This window comes from Psittacula echo, assembly GCF_963264785.1.
Source record: "Psittacula echo genome assembly, chromosome: 16".
In the NCBI taxonomy this organism is placed as follows: Eukaryota; Metazoa; Chordata; class Aves; order Psittaciformes; family Psittacidae; genus Psittacula; species Psittacula echo.
The window spans coordinates 466,533-487,167 of record NC_137752.1 but is presented as its reverse complement, the minus strand read 5'-3'; the positions used below and the strand labels follow the sequence as shown (position 1 = coordinate 487,167).

The following is a 20,635-nucleotide window of genomic DNA, read 5'->3' as shown; positions in this document are numbered from 1 at the left end:
AGAGCCGGTCCGGAGCGCGCCTCGCTGGTGAGTGGGGTGGTGGGAGCGGCCGCGGGGTGTTCGAGCAGCCGCTGCGGAGTCGCGGGAATTCCAAGCTGGAGCTCACAGCTCCACAGGGACAGCGGGAGGTTCGGAGGCCGCGTGGCAGCGAGGAGGGTCTCGGTGGGGTGAGCTCAGGGAGCCCCCGTCCACGGTCTGTGCGAGGGGGCTGGTGCTGGGCTGTGAGACCCCCTCTGCACCCCGGGAGCAAACCCCGAGGCACATCCGCGGGAACTGGGGTGCTTGCAGGCGGGATCCGACCCCGTCCCCCCCCAGCAGCTATTGCACCGCCCTCGTTTGACAGGGACAAGCCTTCATTGTGGTCACACAGCTCCTGAATACAAGGGGGAGAAAAGAAGTAGTTCCTGTAGGCGTGAGCGAGCGCAGGCGTTGCCGTGCCCTGAGCATTTCCAAGCCCCTTTTTAAGTGGGGCCCCTCTGAAGGGTGTTTGGAGCTGCCCACGTGTGCCACCGAGATCCCGTTTCCCTGCTGGAGCGGGGTCCCAGGGCCGAGCCCCGGGGTTCGCTCCGTGGCTGGGAGCTGCTCGGCCCCTGGCACAGCACCAGCGGTGCCACCGAGGTGTCTTCGCAGGCCATGTGGTACCTGAGCTGTGCCTGGCGGGCGGCCGCCCCCCGCCTGCCCGCCCCGTGGAGGAGCCCCCGCTCCCGCGGCAGCGCGACCGGTCTCACAGCCAGGAAGAGCGTTCCGTATGAGAAGACGCTGCAGGAGGACGGCTCCGGGAGCGGGGAGCCCAGCCGGCCCCCGCCGTGCGCCGCAGAGGTGGTGGTGGTCGGAGGCGGCAGCCTGGGCTGTCAGACCACCTACCACTTGGCCAAGCAGGGTGTCACCAGCGTGGTGCTGCTGGAGCGGGACCGCCTGACCTCGGGCACCACTTGGCACACGGCCGGTGAGGTGGGGGGCACTGCGGGGTTCAGCGGGCACGGGGATACTTTGGGATGTGCTGGTGTCCATGTGTCTGTGGCACAGGATGGCCCTGGAGGTGCTGGAGGAGCTTTCACTGTGGTGAATTTCAGGGTTTCTGGGTTTTCCTTTGACACAAATTTTTCTTGAGAAAAATGTCCCCCAGGTTTTCTTCTTTTTTTAGTTTTTTTTGTTTGTTTGTTTGTTTGTTTGTTTTAAGTTTTATATGGCCATAGGGAAAAGGAAAAAGATTCTCGCCAGACTTTTTTAATTCAACAAGCCAATTGGCTTTTGGAGGTTTTGTCCTTTTGGTGGTCATCTGCTCCATAAAACCCTTTCTTTCCCATTAATTTAATCCCAGACTTGTTTGGGTTGGTTTGGGCTGGAAGGGACCTTAAAGCTCATCCAATCCCAACCCCTGCCACAGACAGGGACACCTTCCACTAGAGCAGCTTGCTCCAAGCCCCTGTGTCCAACCTGGCCTTGAACACTGCCAGGGATGGGGCAGCCACAGCTTCTCTGGGCACCCTGTGCCAGCGCCTCAGCACCCTCACAGGGAAAAGCTTCTGCCTAAGAGCTCATCTCAATCTCCTCTCTGGCAGGCTAAAGCCATTTCCCTTGTCCTGTCCCTACAGGCCCTTGTCCAAAGCCCCTCTCTAGGTTTCCTGTAGCCCCTTTAGGCGCCGGAACTGCCTTGAGGTCTCCTGGAGCCTTCTCTTCCCCCACGGAATAGATCAATGATTTGCAGCGCTCCCACATCGCCACGAGATGGAGCGAGAGCCCCGTCAGGGCGACCCATTCCCCGCGGGAGGGGGGGTCCCCTTCGCATCCCACCGGGTGAAGGAGGTGTCGGGGCCGCGGTCCCACCCGTGTCCCGTGTCCCCAGGTCTGCTGTGGCAGCTGCGTCCCAGCGACGTGGAAGTGGAGCTGCTGGCGCACACGCGGGACGTGGTCAGCCGGGAGCTGCCGGCAGAGACGGGGCTGCACACGGGTTGGGTGCAGAACGGGGGCCTCTTCATCGCCTCGAGCAAACAGCGCCTTGATGAGTACAAGAGGCTCATGTCGGTAGGGAGAAGGCCCTCGGTGTGTCCCCAGCCGGGTGGGATTCTGGGCCAGCCTCCTATGTCTGTGAGGCTGCTTGAAACAGGCAAAATGCTGGCAAATGCGCAAAATTAAATCCAGCCGTGGATTTTCACCCCTTCGGAGAGTGGCAGCATCATTTCTGCAGCTGCGCAGTCAGCTTGCATTGAATGTGGGACCATATTCCCTGAAATCTGTGCAGACCATCCCATGTTGGATTTAGGGCTTCCCTTGGGCAGCAACTGTCTCATCTGGGAGATAAACACATCCTAGAGAGACTTCCTCCAGCAGCAAGGGATGAGCAAAGGTTGTGGCTTTGTGTGGCTGCCTGCTTGAGCTCCTGGTTTTGTGTCCGGTTGGCAGTTGGGGAAGGTGTACGGAGTTGAGTCCTACGTTCTGACCCCATCGCAGACCAAGGACCTGTACCCACTGATGAACATCGAGGACCTGTATGGCACGCTGTATGTCCCCAAGGATGGCACCATGGATCCCGCTGGTACCTGCTCGACTCTTGCCAGAGCAGCAGCTGCCAGAGGCGCTACGGTAGTTTCTAATTAGCAATTAATGCCTGTTGACCCTGGGAGGAGATGTTATCCTCTGCCTTCCCCATCTCCCCCTTTCCCCCTGGAGCAGAGCTGCTCCTGTAGCATCAGGTCTTTGCCCAAGAAAGGTGTTGTCCTGTGCGGCTTTGGTGGCTGTTTGGGTCACAGTGATAAAGCTGGCAGGAGCCATAAGATCCAGGGGAAATATAGGATGAAAGGAGCCTTTAGGAGCAAGGTGAGGCAGTGCCCAAGGAAGGTGCCTTAACAGAGGTTTTAACAGAGCAGAGGTTTTAGGGTCAGGTAACACAATCTATTCCTTAAGGCAGGAACTGCCAGCCTGTCCTTGGTGAGTTGCTTTGCTTATGTGGAGGTAAATAAACAACACCCTCTGCAAGTGCTGGGGCACAGAAGAGCGGTTTAAGTCTGCAGCTGGGGAGAGATGTGTTGGTATCAGCACTAACAGCAATAGCTGTTGGAAAGGGCCATTGCCAGACCACTGCTCAGATTCACTTTTCCAGATTTGGGGGCTGGGTATCAGGTGAGCTGATGTCCTGCAGCCCTTGCGATGCTGCCGCGGCTCTGCTGCCCTTACTCTGCTCCAGATCATCGAGAACTGCCCGGTCACCGGCATCCGGGTCAGAGCTGACGATTTTGGGGTGAGGAGGGTGTATGCGGTGGAGACGGCGCACGGCACCATCCAGACTCCCTGCGTGGTGAACTGCGCAGGTACGGGGCGATCAGCAGGTGGGGACGGGGACTGCAGGGCAGGGGCGTCTCTGCGTCCAGGGGTTCTGCCCTAGTCCTTGTTCCCCCAAGTATGACCTGCAGCTCCTATGGAGGGCCCGGGGGTGCTCAGCACCAGCTGCTCTCTGCAGGGGTCTGGGCACCAGCGCTGGGCCAGCTGGCGGGGGTGCACGTGCCGCTGGTGGGGATGCATCACGCCTACGTGGTGACCGAGCGCATCGAGGGCATTCAGGTGAGTCCCACATGCTGCAGGTCCCTGCTGTGCTCTGAGGCACAGCGCTGGCTGCTGCTCCCTGCATGCAGTGGGGCCAGGTGGGGATGACCCCCATGGATCCCAAAACCTGTGGGAACCTCCCAGAATCCTGCCTGCAACACAGGTCAGGCTCTGCATCCAGGGAAGTGCACACCCGGCAGCTTCTGCTCCTAGCAGGACTATTGCACTACCCTTAGTAGAGTCACATTTAGTATTTAACAACGTAATGATGAGCAGGATAACTGCCTCTTTTCTTTTTCAATCTCAGTAGAATTGTTATCAGGTCCCTGGTGTGTTTGCTGTCTGATGGCAGCATTCATAAAGATGCCAAACACGTTCTGAATGAGCCACAGTTCCTGGCAGGCAGAGGTAAAGTTCTCTGTGCATTTCGAAGCTGTCCCAAGAAGTCTGTTACTGTTCTTTGGCTATGGAGAATTGTTCAAGAGCCAAAGGACACTTCATTCACTCAGGCACCAGGGCTTTGAGGGTGACACATTCAGTTTCCATCCTGCTGACACAGTCTGTGTCTGACTTTTCAGTCCATGATGCCTCATTTTACAAAGTGCTGGTGCCCATGATGACATTTGCACCCAGTCACTTGCTGTGACGGGCATGGTGAGAAGGGCTTTGCAGAGAAGGGGCTGCATATTGCAGAGCCCAGCACCTCCTGCTCAATCCACTTAATCCCATTTGTCAACATGACTCACAGCAGGCCTTACACCAGTACTTCCACACTGAGTGCTCTCTATCCATTATTTACAAGAACAAATCCCTGATTCTTTGTGCGCTGCTGCCCTCGTGTTTGCTGCTGCAGCCTCTGCAGGGTTGAGGGGCAGAGCAGTGATGCTTCCCAGCTGGGATAGACCAAAGGGGCTCCCGCTTCCCCCGAACATTCCCGGTGCTGTGGGTGCCATGGAGGAGCAGCTGCTGCTCTGTGCCAGGGCCACAGCACAGCTCCTGGCTGCAGTGCTGCGGTTCAACAGCTCCTAATGAGGCAGGATTTGTGCAAGACCTGGCTTGAGCTCAGGTGCCTAGGTAAGCCGCTTTGCCTGTGACTTGGCCGGGTTTTGACCTGGGTGCCTTCTTCCTGGGACAATGCGGGCATCCAGATTTCAGGACTGAGGGAACCTCCGCAGAGCCACCACTGCTCCCATCCTTGGCGTGTCATGGCCACAGGTCCGGACCCTCTGCCCCAGACCCCAGCTCGTCCCGCTCAGCCCCACTGGGTGCAGTGGGTGATGTTGGGGTCTCCCTGCGGCTCTCAGCCCCCCTCACCCCTCCGCTCCCCCTCCCTGTTTCTCAGAACATGCCGAACGTTCGCGATCACGACGCCTCGGTCTATCTCCGTCTCCAAGGCGATGCCCTGTCTGTGGGTGGATATGAGTCAAACCCCATCTTCTGGGAGGAGGTGAGCGGTGCCGGGAGGTTTTCTGGGGAGCAAGGCAGGTTTCCAGGGAGCCCACCTAGGAGGGTGTACACAGGCGTGTGTGCCTCAGCCCCGGCGCCTGCGGTACCAGGCGAGGGAGATCATCTCCCCTTTGGGTCTGTTGTGGCAGAGATACGAGATGCAGAGGCAACAGGAATGAGATGCAAAGGCTGGGCTGGGGAGATGTAAAGGCCACCGTATGGTCCCTGCCCTGCTGCATCATCCCTTATCCAGGTGCCTTAATTTGGGCTCACCACAGACCTTCAGCTTGTCTGGGCTGTTCACAAAAACCCAAAGAAACCAAAGCCTACAAAGGAGCCTTGATTTCCTACAGTCTCCAAGGCTGCCAGAGACAAGAGGTTCTTAGGCCATCGGCTGTGCTCTAGTTTGTGTCCTGACTCCTGTTTCCCATCTTCAGGTATCTGAAAAATTTGCTTTTGGCCTCTTTGACCTGGACTGGGATGTTTTCATGAAACACATTGAAGGTGCCATCAACAGAGTTCCAGTGCTGGAGAAAACGGGCATTAAATCTACTGTCTGTGGGCCAGGTAATGCGGTTGCGGTGGCATCAGGGTGGCTGCATTGCTCCAAGGATCCTGCTGGAGGCAAAGGGGGAACTTCATAACCTGGGGAGAAGACAACTGAACACAGAGAGAGTGCCTGTGGCCTGGCTGCAGTGGTGTCATCTCCCGAGGGGTGGCATCAAGATAGGAATGTTCTTTCTGCTCTGCTCTTGCTGCCTTCTGAGCACAGCAGTCCTGGGAAACTGCTGGGCATTGCTGGGTGGAAGATTCCTTCCCTTCTTGTTTTCACATGGATGGATGAACACCTGTAAAACAGGGAGGAGGATTGCACACCTCTTCCAGGGCTCTGCCCTGTCCCCCCTAGCTTGGATTTGCACAGGGATCATGGTTGAAAACCCTGTAGGGAGCAGCAGCTGCAGCATGAGGCATGGTTAATGCAGGGACCTTGGGCACCATCAGCAGCAATCTCTCAGCTGAGTAAAGTAGCTCAGATTCATGGAACTTCCTAGCAGAAATCAATGAAGGTGACAGACAGTCATCATCAAGAAATACAGCCCAGCTGCTGAAAAGGCAACAAACAGGTCGGTGCAGCCTCCTTCACTGGGGGACTGGGAGGTGCAAAGAGGCTGCTTTAGCCACTGCAGTACCTCACGCACTTCTAGCTGGGGATTCATTCTGCTGCACAGGTTTTTAGTCTTAACCCTATCACGAAGGTGCTGTCCTTGCAGTGCTGGTGTGCAGTGAGTGGGGGGCATGGCTACCCTGAGCCCCGGGTGCTCACCCTGCAGGGACAGGTGATGCAGTGCTGCAGAGGAGCTGCTGTTTGAGTGTCCCCAGAGTGCCTGTCCTGGCACATCCCCTCTGTCTTACAGAGTCATTCACAGCGGACCACAAGCCGCTCATGGGGGAAGCCCCAGAAGTCCGAGGGTTCTTCCTTGGCTGTGGCTTCAACAGCGCTGGTAAGAGAGAGTTGGAGGGATCACACTTCGGGCATCCCTGTGGGCATCATATTCCTGGCAGAGCCTGGTACCTACAGCTGAGTGGGCCTCCTGGCCTCAGCTTGGTCCTTGCTTCTTCCCCCAGGGATGATGCTGGGAGGTGGCTGCGGACGGGAGCTGGCTCACTGGATCATCCATGGGCGGCCAGAGAAGGACATGTACAGCTATGACATCAGGCAGGTCACCCCAGCTGCCTCAGGTCCCCGCGTGCTCCATCACTTATGTCCCTCATCCTTGGGTGGTCCTTGGGGATAGGTTTTGAGGCTGGATGCTAGCATTAGGAGTGGGTGTCTGGGCAGCATCTGTGCTGCAGCCTGTGTCCTCCAAGGAGCTGGAATCAATTATGCTCAATGGCTTTAATGAATTTACACGTGGGGTTCATCTCATTTGCTTCATTCCGCTTCTATGCAAACAGCTTCTGTCAGACACAAGGAGATTGCGGTGATGCGAAAGGACAGGGTAATTACATTTGGGTTTTGTTGTTGTTCAATTAGCGCTGTGCCTAATCCTGTAAGTTAATAATCGAGGGTGATAACTTCAACAGGAGAAAGATTAGCTTCCCCCCCAGCACGACAGAGCTTTGGCTGTACAGATGTTGGCTCTCTAATCACTTTTGACTTGCTTGATTATACTTGATTGGGTTTGGGCTTTCTTACAGGGCTGCTAGAGACAGCATCACCTTGTCAGGGACAAAGCCTTTAAAATCATATTGCTTGCGTGGCAAAGCTGGTAAACACCCCATTGACTCGGACTGGGAGGAGAGGGGAGACAGTGCTGGAGCCCACAGAAATCAGCAGGAGATGCCAGCCCTTGTGTCTGGATTAGCCAAGCATCCCCATATCCCATCTGCCCCATCATCAGGCTGGTGTCAGTCCCAGTTTTTCTTTCAGTGGCGATTAATAAGCTCCTCTTTAAATAACTCCCTTTTCTGCACATTTAAATATTTATCCTCTCAAAACACTTGCTTGTAAATATTTCATCTGGCAGCTGCTGCTCCTCTTGTCGCTGTCAGCAGCTCAGCTCATCGGGGAAGGGGCTGGGGCTGACGGGGCAGATGGGATCCGGGGATGCTCTTGTCATGGCTTTGGAAGCATCACTTGTGCTGCCACAGCGCTCTCCCTGGTGCCTCTGCTCTGCATCCAAGCGGGGGGGGAGGCTGAAAGTGCTGTTTTAAAAGGCCCTAGAGATGACTTCTGTCTCGCCTTGGCCAGCTCCGGCCTCCCTTTCTCCAGCCCTGGGAAAGGTGCCACTGGTGCCTGGGGCTGCTCTCCATGAGTTATAGGTCTCTGGTAATAACAACCTGAGTGTATGCTGAGCTGGCACATTCTTTCAAGGAGCTTTTCTGTTTGAAAGATGAAAATATGTCAAAACAGATTTAAAATGCTTTGGGTTTTATTTATATTTCAACCTAAGGAGAATTGGATAAAAAATAGCTCTTTCTCTGGTCAGGGCTGTGTGAGGTGCTCTCTGGGGCCAGCCCCATGCTGAAGTGGAGCAGAACTAACATCAAGTTTTCTCCTCTTCTGTTTCCCATGCCCCGGCAGGGCTGGTTTCTGTTCCCGATTGCTCTGGGGTTGATGTACCTGGAGCAGGGCTGGGGAGCTCAGTGGGGCCTGGCTCCGAGAGGCAGTGCTGCGGCATGGCCAGCATCAAGCCCCACTGTTCCTCTGCTCTCCCAGCCATGACCAGGGCACAGGAACTGCTGGTTTACATCACAGCAGCTCCATCCGCATCTGGGTCTGGCCAAGAGGGCCATGCTGAGGAGGCAGCCTGGGAGCTGGTGGGCTCATCCGGACCTCTCCCTGCCTCCAGGAGGTTTCACCACTCCCTCACCAACAACAACCGCTGGATCCGGGAGAGAAGCCATGAGTCCTATGCCAAGAACTACTCCGTCGTCTTCCCCCACGATGAGCCGCTGGCAGGGCGCAACGTGAGGAAGGACCCACTGCACGAGGTAGGACACGGACCCCAGCCCAGGCGGCTGTGCAAGCAGCGATGGGAGACCCTGCAGCATAAAAGAGGTGGCCAGGAGAGGCTGCAGCCGTATCGCTCAGAGGCTTATTCCATTCACTGCCTGTCTGGCATGAGGGCTGTGGGATGCTGAGTGCTCCCCACTCACAGTGCTGAGCGAGGCTGGGCCATAAGGAGGGCTGTGGGAAGTGGGGAGCAGCAGTGCCTCTGCAGGGACCATTTGCTGGCATCCCCTGAGTCTGGGCTGGTTCTGCTCCCTGGAGCCGCCAGCCAGGGCTGGTTCTTGCTTTGCCTCCGCCATCCACTTCCTGGCACACGCCTCTGCAGGTGAATGCTTTTGAGATGCAGCACTTGAGATAAAACCTCCCATTTCCAGTGTTCTGCACCAGCAGTGCTGCAGCTGCGCAGCCCAGAGCCCCCAAGCACCCAGCACTCCCAAGGTGCTCAGGGTGACCCGGGGCTGGTGCCTTGTCCCACATCCCCTGACAAGGAGCAGCCACTTTCCTCAAGCCCATTCCTGCTTGTCACCAATTCACACCACACACGGAGAGCAGAGGCTCCAGCAGTAGAGCAGACATCCCTCCTGCCGGCCCCCGGAGTTTGCTTGACAGCTCAGTTGTTTTCTGTCACTGAGGATGCAATTTATTTCATAATAGCCTGTCTAATAAGCGATGCCCATTTGACTGACAGCCTGGTATTTATACATGCAGCTCCAGAACATGTGCTGTGTTTTATAAATAGGCACTGAATCACTTCTGAAACGTTCAACAAAATCTATTCTTTTCTGAACAGAGGCACCAAACAAAAATATCTTAATGGATCCCTAATTAATTGTGTGCAGAGAGGTTTTCCTGAGAGCACAGAGGAGGGATGAGAAGGTTGATGTATAAATCTTAAATGTTACTGTATAATTACTCTTGTAAACATTAGGGAGAGTCTTCCGCTCTGGATTTAGCATCTCGATCAGTGATGCCTGCACCATGCACTCTGGTGAGGTGCACAGCTGAGCCCGATCCTGGCTGTTGAGGCAAACACCTTCCTAGGGACAAAAACCCCAGGCAATCTGCAGGCAGTTTGGGTTTGCCACCGTTTTGAAAGGCGAACTGCAGAGCTGACTGTGGCTGCTGATAGCCAAAGCCAAGGGGTCACAAGTCAGGTCTTGGGGAGGGCAGCCTGGGCTGCTCGAAGAGCAGCGATAAGGCTTTTTTTAACCATATGTTCCCATTTCTCTGGCTTTGCTCTTGTAGGAGCTGCTGCGACAGGGCTGCGTTTTCCAGGAGCGGCATGGCTGGGAGAGGCCTGGCTGGTTCAGCCCCAGGGGCATGGCCCCGGTGAGCACAGCTTGCAATTCAGGGTGTTCATGGCGCACGTTTTTGGGGGTATTTGTGGCCTGTGTTCAACCTGGAGGGTGCTGGCTGTTCATGGCTTGGGTAGGATGTGTCCTGTGTGTGCAGGGTGTATGATATCCTGCAAGCAGTGCCATGTCCCCAGAACGGGTCCAGAAAAGCTGTTGGGCTTTAATTCAGTGTAACAGTGGTGAGAGGGAGATCTGTGTGTGCACAAGTGTGTGTGTCTGCCTGCTCCTCCACAACAGCCAGCATCTGCCTGCAACACCCCCAGAGGACAGGCACTGATCCCACTTCTATGTATTGAGAAGAGTAGTGGGCAGGGATGCTGGGGACAGGACCCATCACCATGGGCAGGTGCAGCACGGGCCCATTCCTCTCCTGGCACAGGGTGCATGTGATTTGAGCAGCCCCTTGGCTTCAGCCTCACATGGTCTTCCTCGCTGCCCCCATCCTCCCTTTCCCCCAGGTCTTGGATTACGACTACTACGGCGCGTATGGCCGGGAGCGCCATAGGGACTACACCTACAACCGGCTGCTGGGGGACGAGTACACCTTTGACTTCCCCCCCCACCATGACATTGTAAGTGCAGGGAGGAAGCCCCCTATAGCCAAAACCACTGGGTGCATCTGGAGCCGGGGTTTAGAGGCAGCAGAACCCCTGCCACAGCACTGCCTTAGGTGGAGTTGGTGAGGCTCAGAGGGAGGGAAGCAGCAAGCTTTGCCTAAAAGTGGGGAAAATGTTCCAAAAAGATTGGGAGAAGCGCATGGCCTGTGCTTGGAAACCTCAGCGGAGGGGCCGTGGGAATTTCACTGCTGCTTTCCTGAATTAACGAGTTGCAACTAGCTTTGGGGGGAAAACCCTATGTGGTAAAGTTTAACTTATTATTGATAACTGTCACCGTGTAAGTGAGGTAAGAAGTGAGATCTTTGCATACAGGATGGCCTCTCAGGCTTGCGCCGTTTAAAGCCTGGTTTTCCAGGCATGTTTTGGAGCTGCACAGCCTTTGAAGGCACTGGGCAAGTGCCTGGTCTTAACGTGCATCTTTTAACGTGCATCTCCTCTTGTGGAGTGAGGACGTGGCTCAGCTGCAGCAGCGTTTGCTCTAACTGCAGATCAAGACTGAATGCTTAACGTGCAGAAACGCCCTGGTGCTCTTCAATATGTCTTACTTTGGGAAGTTCTACCTCGTTGGTCCTGAAGCAACAAAAGCGGCAAACTGGCTGTTCACTGCTGATGTGAGCAAAGCACCAGGTACCGGCTCTGCCCCAGGAGGTCACATCCTACCCCAAACCAACCCAAACTGGCTTTTCTTTCAAATGCTGTATTGCAGAGGGCATGGAAGCATGTGGAAGTGACTGCTTTTCCCACGTTCACCAGAGGCAGGATTCTGCTCTCATTTACACAGGGGCAATGTGCTCTGAGCTGGGGGGTGAAAGGTGGGGGGTGTCTGTCCCTTTGGCTCCAGCCATGGCTCACAGCTGGAGATGTGATGCATGGAGTAAATCAAGTACAACCCTCTGCAGCTGTGGTTTGCACAGGGAGAAGCTGTCCCCATCTCTGGGGCTGGGCAGCAGCTTATGGCATCTCTAAGGATGTAGCTTCAGCTCCTCATGCAAGCCCCAAGGGGAAAGGGCATCACTCCTCTCCCTCTCCTGGTGCTGGGACATTCAGGGTCGGTCAGGGCATGCCCTTGAGTGGCAGCCGATGTCAGGATGGGCACAAACCTTCCTCTCCCTGTGGCTCTGTGCTGGGGCTGGCTGATGGCAGCGGTGCTGGTCTCTTCCCGCAGGCTCCACTGTGTACACCTGCATGCTGAACCAGCGCGGCGGCGTGGAGAGTGACCTGACCGTCAGCCGCATCAGCCCTGGGGCCCCGGCCTCCCCCCTGGCCCCCACCTTCGAAGGTAAAAGCCCTGAGCAGGGGGATGCTGAATGCGGGTGTGTTTCTGCACCACTGTGGGATCGCTGCCTGGGGTTACGTGCCTGCAGCTCAGCTCCCAGCCTTCCACAGAGACCTCTCCAGTCCCAGCAGCTGTGGTGGCAGGCTCAGTCCCGCATCTCCTCCATCTCTGCCACACTCCGAGTGATCACATTTGCCTAATGGCAGCTGCCTGCTTCTCCCACCTCTGCCTCTTGGCCCCTGTAACCAGATTATCCCCCTTGTCCCTGGGGCCCTGCTCTGCTCATTGGTGTTACTGGGTTTGTCCAGCCCTGGCTGGCAGCTCTGACCTCTCCCCACGTCCTTATCAGCTGCAATAAAGAGGAATTGAAGCAGAGCAGAGCAGCCAGCCCAGAGGGCAGAAATGACATTAGGCAGCAGCAGCAGAGGAGGAGGAGGGTGTTGAGCTCAGCTCCAGCAGCCATCAAGAGAGGTTCTCACTCGGGTGGCCACAGAGCCCTGTCCCCATGCACTGGCACCTTCAGATTTGCTGCTTGGAAGGGTCCAGCCCCGCAGCGGGTGCAGCCCCAGGGCTGGAGTGGTGCAGGGGTGACCTCAGTGTCTTCACCCTGGGGTGGTCAGGTACTGGTGAGCAGTTCCCTCCCCATGAGAGAATCCTGCATTGCTCTTGTCTGGGCACTGGTGGGGGCAGAGGGTGGTGGAAGCGGATGGCGGAGCCGCAGGTCTGTCGGGCGATGGAGGAGTTTAATTGCAGCAAAGTCTATTTTTCCAATTACAGTGGGTGGCTGCAGTTGCTGTCGTTGTGACAGGCTATCAGAGAGAACTTCTGTAGTGGCAGGAGAGACAGAGGGAAGATTGATTCCATAGTAATCAGCTCTCAAACTCCATCCCTGGGGATTTTTCACCCAGGATTACTGATGAGATGAAATTCCTCCTCATACACAGATCAGCCCCTGCACTGGTTATGGCCAATGGCTGCTGCCCTCCCTGCTCCCATGAGCATTTCCCAGCTCCCTCCACGCTTTGGCTTCCATTCTGTACTGGGACAAGCGAATGGATGCTTTTACTGTTGGTCTCAAGGGACAAAGAATTTTTTCTCTTCCCGTGCTGCTCACACACGCGGAGGCACCTCCAGGGCTCAGATAGCATCTTTTACCTTTTCTTCTTCCAGCTTTTAATGGTCACTTGTTTTTCAGTGTGCTGAGTCCCACAAAAGGCAGCATGGACGTTATCAGAGCCCAAAGCCCTCCTTTGCCCCAGCACTATTTAATCCCCCTTCTATGGCAGTCCCCTCAGGCTGTACAAGTGAGAGGGGTTCACAGATGCAGCTCAGCCTCTGGAGAGCAAAACCAGTCCTGAGCTGAGCTGGGCATCACCCCCAGCCCCACGTTCTCAAGCCTGACAGGTGCCGGGGGGGTGTTTTCCAGGGGATGGCTACTACCTGGCTATCGGCGGGGCTGTGGCTCAGCACAACTGGTCGCACATCACTGCTGTGCTGCAGGACATGAAGCTGCAGTGCAAGCTCCTCGACTGCTCAGAGGAGCTGGGCATGATGAGCATCCAGGGCCCCCTGAGGTGAGGAGTGTTGTGGGCCCTTCCTTGCACCCTGACCATGGAGAGTGGGAGGGATGGATGGAAGGATGCAGGGATGGATGGAGGGATGTCTCAGATGGAGGTTCCTGTGTCAGGCGGGGGTGGGTGTGAGCCCCATGACAACAGGTGATGCTGTGACTGGAGCAACACCCCATTTGCTGGGGAATTGACATTTCTTTTGAGGCTCTCGCAGCACGATGTCACCCACGTCAGCTCTGCTCTGGGGGGAGACCTTTGTCTTGGCAACAAGACAAGAAAGCACATTTAGTGGCAGCCCTCAGAGCAGGCTGGGAGCTGCATCCATCACCGTGGCTGTTTGCTGTTTCCCCACAGCCGCGTTGTCCTCCAGGAAGTGTTGGACACCGACCTCAGCAACGAGGCTTTTCCCTTTTCCACGCACAAGCTCGTCACGGCCGCAGGGTGCACGGTAGGATGGTGATGGCCCTTGAGCTGCCCAGGAGCTTTGTTCACTAGTGTATGCTGCCAGCCCGAGCATCCTTGTAGGGAGCTGCCTGCCTCCACAGGGCTCAGTGGGCAGCCAGGAGGTTTTGTTGGGGTTTTTCGTTAGAAAAGGCCAAAACCCCTGGCGGGAGCAGGATTTTTCCCCCAGTTGCCTGCCTGGTGCCACCTGCTCCCCCAGCCACCCAGTGGTGTCAGAGCCCAGGCTCAGCTCAGAGAAGGGACATGGTGACTTACGGCTTTGCAGCGACGTTGGAGGGACAAGAGACGCCTCTCACAGATCAGGGGTCAGCTCTGGTGATAGAGAAATTTCTCTGACACTCTAGAAACTTTCTTCGTAAAAGCACAGGGGTGATGTAAAGTGAAGCACGTCAAGTACTGGCAGCGAGGGCTGGGCAGCCTGTGGAGCTGCTGTATTTGATCACAGGAGAAGTCTGACAGCCTTAAGCTTCCTGTGCAGGCACAGATCATTCTGCATTTGCCCAGACTTCAGGCTCACGTCAGTGGTTATGCAAGAAAAGCACAGAAATGCTAATGCTCCATGCTGACACCTCGGGCTAAGCTCCTCGGAGCCGTAGCAAGGGGATGGAAGCTCTTTGGGGTGATGGTGGAAAGCAGCACGACTGTCAGCTCGTGAGCCTGGGAAGAGTCAAGGAAGGGGGGGATGCTGCTGGCTTCTTGATTTGTGAGTAGGAGCCTAGTGAGGGTTTAGAGTGGTTTAACTAAGACACAGGTTTTGCCCAAGTCCCGTTAATCCTCCAAACCATCCCCATCAGTGCACCCTGTGCTCTGGGTGCCAAAACCCCACAGTGTGACCAGTGTCACCCAATCCACTGTTGCAGGTTGTCCAACACATTGCATTTCAGCCTCCACCAGTGAGCTGTAACCCTCCCCACATCCTCCCCGTCACGCCTGTGGCAAGCTGGTAACATCTCATAATAGCTTCCTGACTCCCTGGGAAAGGTGTATAAATGTGCCCTTTTCTGGAGCGTAATCAGTTTATTTGCATTTCACTTTAAGCTTATACAAAATAATCCAGCTGGAACTCACTGTAGACATCTTGTGGGTGCTTTGGAGTGTAAATGCCCTGACTCTCAGGAGAACAGCCTGAGGGGTGTGGGAGGGCTCTGGCCTGGGGGGTCCCTGCCTGCTGCTAGCCCACCCTTTGGGAGCAGCCCCCACTGCATGATGAGCACAGGAGAATCCATCCCACACCAACATCAGAGGGTTCTCAGGAGAGTGAGCTGATGCTTTCCTGTCATTGTTGCTTTCCAGAGGTGTTAAACTGAACCCAGCATCTTTAAAAAGTTATCACTGAGATTTTCATGCGTTAACTCAGTAGTGGAACAAAATCAGCTGGAGTGAAAGGAGAGCTCCAGCAGAGCTAATGACTCTGGAAATTGCTGACTGGTTTGTGAGTTTATATATAGCGACTCTCATTGTGTTGAGCAGCAGCAAAAGATCTCCCTTTGAATTTCACTGCTGGATACAGGGTGAAGTTCAGGTTTTCATTTTCTAGATACTTAAAATGCTTTTGAATTGCTGCTCGAAAGCCAAGGAATTGATGCTATTGCATAGCTCTGCTTGAAATCTAACAGAAAAACCTGTTCCCAGGGGAATTCAGCAGGAGGCTGGCAGGAGCGACTGAGCCCAGCCCTCAACATCCCCCTTGGTCTCTGTGGTGGGATGCGCATTCCTGCCTGGGGTGCACACATGGGGCACCTGAACCCAGCCTGGCAAAGTTACTGACTGACACCCCAGTTTTTCCAAGGATTCCCGCTTTCTCTGGAGCCCTGCTCTGCCTTGCTGTTCCCAATGGGATGCTCGAAGCAGAGTGGGTTGAGGCAGCTTCTCCCAGGAGTGACTTGCTCCTGAAAGTAAATGCACTTCAGGCAGAGCGCTGCCTGTGAGCCACAGGCAGGGTCAATGAGCCAGGGAGGAGCCTGTCAATCCCAAAGCATCTCCCGCTGGGATGAGGATGGCAGCTGGCTGCAGCAGCTTCAGTGCTGGCTGCTCCCTAATTCGATGACACCTTTGTGTGGAGTGAAAAGCTTCTCCCTGCCCCTTGTGCCCGTGCACCTCGCAAAGCGGTTGCCAGCCTTTGTGCTTCGCTGTGGGGACCGAAGGGTGGCTCACAGCTTGTAAGGAGGCTTAGAGTAAATTCCCCATCGCTGTGGCATTCCTTCCTCCTCTCCACTTCCACTGTAAAGGTTAAGGCGTCTTAAAACCTGCCCTGAATTCTGCTTGAGGACATTATTTCTGCAGCACTGGCAAAGCCTGTGGGTGATGGGGAAGGCAAGGATGGGTTTGGGTTCTCAGCCAGTGCCTGTGGCCATCCTCACAACAGAGCCTGGGCAGCCCTTTGGTACTTCTCATGGCTGTCACTGCCTGTTGTTGTTTGTACCTGGGGCTAGAAAGCAGAGCTGACACCAGCTGCTGGTTGCATGAGCTCAGCAAAGGGCAAGATGCAACCTCTGTCCCAGAGACACCCAGAGCCAGTGTGGGCAGGACAGAACCAGCCTGGAAATCTATTCCTAGATGGAAACTGCTTTGGTAGGCCTGCAGATCACAATCTAGTGTGAAGCTTGAGTTACTCTCTCTCCCAAAGTGAGGTATGCATTTGCAGTTGATGTGCATCCGAAGGGATGATCCACAGGGGTGGAGAAATCCAAAGGCATGCAGCAGAGGGAAACGCAACTCAGACTCAAAGGCCATCTCCAGGGAAGGTGCCTGAGCTGGGGTGGCCCCAACTGGCCTGGAAAGCTTTGGAAATGCAGACTGTTTCAGTAGGGACAACAGGAGAGTGCAGTCAAGCATGGTGAGAAGGGGGATGAACACAGGCAGGGTGATCTGAGCACAGCCCAGAGGTCTGCAGGTAGGCAGGCACATCTCCCCGGATGAGGCTTCCCCCAGGAAGCACCAGGTCCCCTGTGCTGACCTGCTCATTCCTCTTCGGAGCTTCATGCATTTTTGGAGCTGATTTGGCAGCAGAGAAATAACACTTCGGGACACAGCCCCCACTGGGGGGAACCTGAGCATCCCCCCAGGGTGAGCGGTGCAGGGTGGTTGCTCAGGGCCTTTGGGTGCTCTGCTCTGAGAACACCACCCCAAGGGGGGTCATCCCCAGAGGACAGCAGCCACAAAGTACCCCACAGCAGGACAGTCCTGCTGGGGATTGGCTTCCCCCTCTGATGGGCTGATTTGGGGAGATGCAGGGCTGCGGGTGCACACAGGCTTTCTTCTGGCGTTGATGGATCAGTAGAGGGAGACAAAACCTGGCTGGAGCTGGAGCATCACAGCTAATCCCAGCCTGGGTGGAGGTAGAGCATTGCCTCTAACTGCAGCCCATGGGGAGACAGAGCATCACAGCTAAAACCAGCCCAGGTGGAAATAGAGCACCACAGCTAACCCCAGCCCTTTGGCTCTGGCTGCCCTGGGATCAGTAGCTGGAGGGTGCTGAACACAGCCACCTCCACCCGCAGGCCATCCCTGCTGGTTACTGGGAAGAGTTGGGTTTGATGTGCCAAGTTCAGGCAGTCAGAGATGAGAAACTCAGGGAGAGCAGGGAAAGGCCGTCCCCCAGACCAGGGTGCTCCTGGACAAGCCGGTGTTCCTCCGCGGTGGCAGCATGCAGCTCGACAGCCTCTCCATGCTGCACAGCCTGGCTCCATCGCAGCAGTGTTGACCTCTTGCCTTTCACAGGTCCGTGCCATGAGGCTGTCGTTCGTCGGGGAGCTGGGCTGGGAGCTGCACGTGCCCCAGGCAGACTGCGTGAAGGTTTACCAGGCGGTGATGCAGGCGGGTGCCCGGCACGGCATTGCCAACGCCGGCTACAGGGCCATCGACAGCCTCAGCATCGAGAAAGGTTTCTTGGTTTCCTTGCAGCAGCGCTCACTGCTTTGCCTCTAGCCAGGGACCAGATGGGCTTTTCCCAGCTTCAAGGATGGGTTGGTGTGAGACCAGAGCTCTGGTAGCTACTGGCAGAGATGTTACTGGTCCCAGTGCTCCTTGCTGAGACTTCACCAGTATGGGCTCCTCTTGAGGGTGCTTTGTCCAGGGCCAAGTGAATTGAGGGCCACAGGGATGTCCAAGAGGCATGGGTGATGTCTTGATCTCCTGATGCTGCTCACCCTGGACTTGCTGCCATGGTAGGGAGAGGCTGTGGACCCATACTTGCTCTCTGCAGGGTACAGGCACTGGCACGCAGATCTGCGCCCCGACGATACCCCTCTGGAAGCAGGCTTAGCCTTCACCTGCAAGCTCAAGTCTAGCATCCCCTTCCTGGGCCGGGAGGCTGTGGAGGCTCAGAAAGCCAAGGGCATCTTCCGCCGGCTTGTCTGCTTCACCACCGAGGAGTGAGTACCACTGGGTGCCACAGGATGAGCATCTTCAGCCATCCCCATTCACCCTGCGCCTGGGCACACACGTGGAGCTCCACTGCAGGCTGGCTGAGCTGCTTTCCACGCTCTAATTCTGCCTCTAATTTAAATCCCACCGCAAATTCCCTGCCGGATGTTTAATGGGAGCTGGAAGCAGTGTGACAGGGAGTGGGTTTATCTTGTTTCACCCACATCAACAGGAGGTTTTGCAAGTCGGGTTGGGATCAGCTCAGGGAGGTTCATGAACCTGCGGGCAGTGGGAGCCCTAGCCCATGGGTCTGGACTCCCCAGATCCCTGTGCCCCATGGGGTCCTGACGTGGGGTTTGCTGACAGCAGCTCTGCGCTCTCCTTGCAGGAAGGTGCCGATGTTCGGCCTGGAGGCGATCTGGCGGAATGGGGAGGTGGTTGGCCACATCCGGCGGGCAGACTTTGGATTTGCCATTGACAAAACCATCGCCTACGGCTACATCTGTGATCCGGCGGGCGGCCTGGTGAGTGCAGACCCCAGGGGGACGTAGCACTGGTTTGGATTTGAAGCCGCCTGCACAAGCCCATTGGATGCCAAGCGATGCTGCAGCTCGGCAGCAGGGTCGGTCTCCAGCTCAAGTGCTGCTCAGTTAATTGCAGCCGAGTAATTGCAGAGGTGAATTAACTTAGGTCATACAGAGCAGTGGCCAATAGGCGTGCAGCAGGCTCGCAATTAGCCCTGGCTCTCCTGGGTAGTAAATCAGATGCCCTCATAAAGCAGCATGCTATACGCAGAGGCCAGGGAACTCGTGGGAACAGAAGGCTGTGGTTGGCATCCCCAGAGCCCCTCCCTGTTGCAAACCAAGAGCAGTGCATATGCTTGTGCTTTCATCCTCTTGCCTTGATTTTCAATCTGGCATCACTGGAAGATTCCCAAGTCAAGTGGTTTTGTGTTCCAGTTGCCCCCTCAGACCCTGAAGGGATCTTTTCTCTTTATGGTGAATGTTGTGCCCTAAATGTTCCTTCCCTTTCCCGCTCTCTCCTCTCCCTGTTACTCTCACTGTCCCCGTCATACCCACCTCTCCCTCCTTGCAGCCCTCAGCACAGCTGCTCAGCACCTTGCCGTGCTGCTTGTAGCCCATTAGTAACCTTCCCAAGGATGTGGCCCTTCAGTGATCAGGTGTGATCTCCCTGGCTCTGGGAGCAGGGCTCCATGATGGGACGTGTCTGCAGCGTAGGGGCTAGAGAGTCACAGGAGCACAAGAGGTACAGGGGGTGAAGCAGGGATGAGGGAAACAAATGTTCTGTAGTGATGAATTACTGACAGTTTCCAGCACTGGGGGACCCCATGGGCTCAGCTCTCACCTGTTGCATCAAGTGGTGACATCCTGGCTGCCACCACAGTTGCCTCCTGCAGCCAGGGCTGACGGTGTGGGGTGTAAGGGTGGCCCCTCTGGCAATGAGCTCCCACAGCCTGGCTCTAAGTGCACTTTGCACCAGGTACCAGTGAGCAAATACACAGAAAACCCCAAAACAACCTCCTGAAAAACAAAATAGTGCATTGTTTTTGATTGGTTTTAGCTGAGTGCTTTTTACAACCCATTTCTCTCCTCCCTGCACACCCTCCTGGGGCAGCAGAGCTGGGTTTCTGTGGGAGCTAGCCCAGTGTTGGAGCTGGGATGCTGTTGGGGACTGGTGCCCACGGGGGTCTCACAGCACCTCTTGGGGTGTTCTCCATGGCTCGGCCTTGCAGGTCTCGCTGGATTTCGTGCGGAGCGGCAGCTACGAGCTGGAGCGGATGGGGGTGCCCTACCCTGCACAGGCACACACCAGGTCCCCCTTCGACCCGGACAACCAGCGAGTGAAGGGCATCTACTGAGCACGGGGCCGGTGAGCGGGGCTGAGGCTGCCATGGGAGAGGAAGATGCACGGGGAGGTGCCGGCTGAATTCCCAGCCCCCATTGCCCCAGGTGGCTACAGGTCTGCTGAGAGAGCTGGGGAATTGCCTGCAGCGAACTCATCAACCAAAATTAGGTCAAATGATTGGAGAAGATGAGGAAGAGATGCCAAAAAGTCCTAAGATGTTGTTGCTCTGTTTTCTAAATGAAGCAGTACCACTAAAGCAGTAATTCTTTTCCTTGGGTTAAGTGGCCTGAAAACAATGTTTTGCTCGACTGCAACTCAAGTGGTTTCAATTTTTTACTTTGCTGGAAACTCTTTCCCTCAAAATGTAGTTTCACACTGTCTGGAAATGGTTTTTTTACATAACTGCTGTTAATACAGCTGTAGCCTCCAACGCTGCCGTCCCACTGGTCCCATTCTGCCTCAGTCCCTGCTCCAGAAGTGTCACCTGCCCTGGCTGTGCCTGGGGGACCCAGACCTGGGGTGGGAGCTCTCAGGGGCTGTGGAGGGAAGGGGCAGGAGGCCCAGGGACACTCGGTGGATGCTGTGCCTGCTGCAGGGTTGTTCCGCACTGTGAAGCTGTTGGC

At 55.8% G+C, this 20,635-nt stretch overlaps 1 protein-coding gene across 1 annotated transcript; it reads left to right on the top strand.

The window, feature by feature from the left end:
• Positions 1–633: 633 nt before the first annotated feature.
• SARDH (sarcosine dehydrogenase) lies at positions 634–20,025 on the top strand (the record flags this gene model as incomplete). Its single annotated transcript, XM_080630474.1, has 20 exons — positions 634–946; positions 1,847–2,025; positions 2,404–2,583; positions 3,185–3,308; positions 3,458–3,558; positions 4,883–4,987; positions 5,424–5,553; positions 6,402–6,488; positions 6,613–6,703; positions 8,340–8,481; positions 9,746–9,829; positions 10,314–10,427; positions 10,961–11,099; positions 11,638–11,751; positions 13,175–13,322; positions 13,674–13,767; positions 17,502–17,664; positions 17,986–18,154; positions 18,535–18,670; positions 19,900–20,025. 20 exons carry the CDS (start codon positions 634–636, stop codon positions 20,023–20,025), a joined length of 2,739 nt encoding a protein of 912 aa, XP_080486600.1.
• Positions 20,026–20,635: the final 610 nt, after the last annotated feature.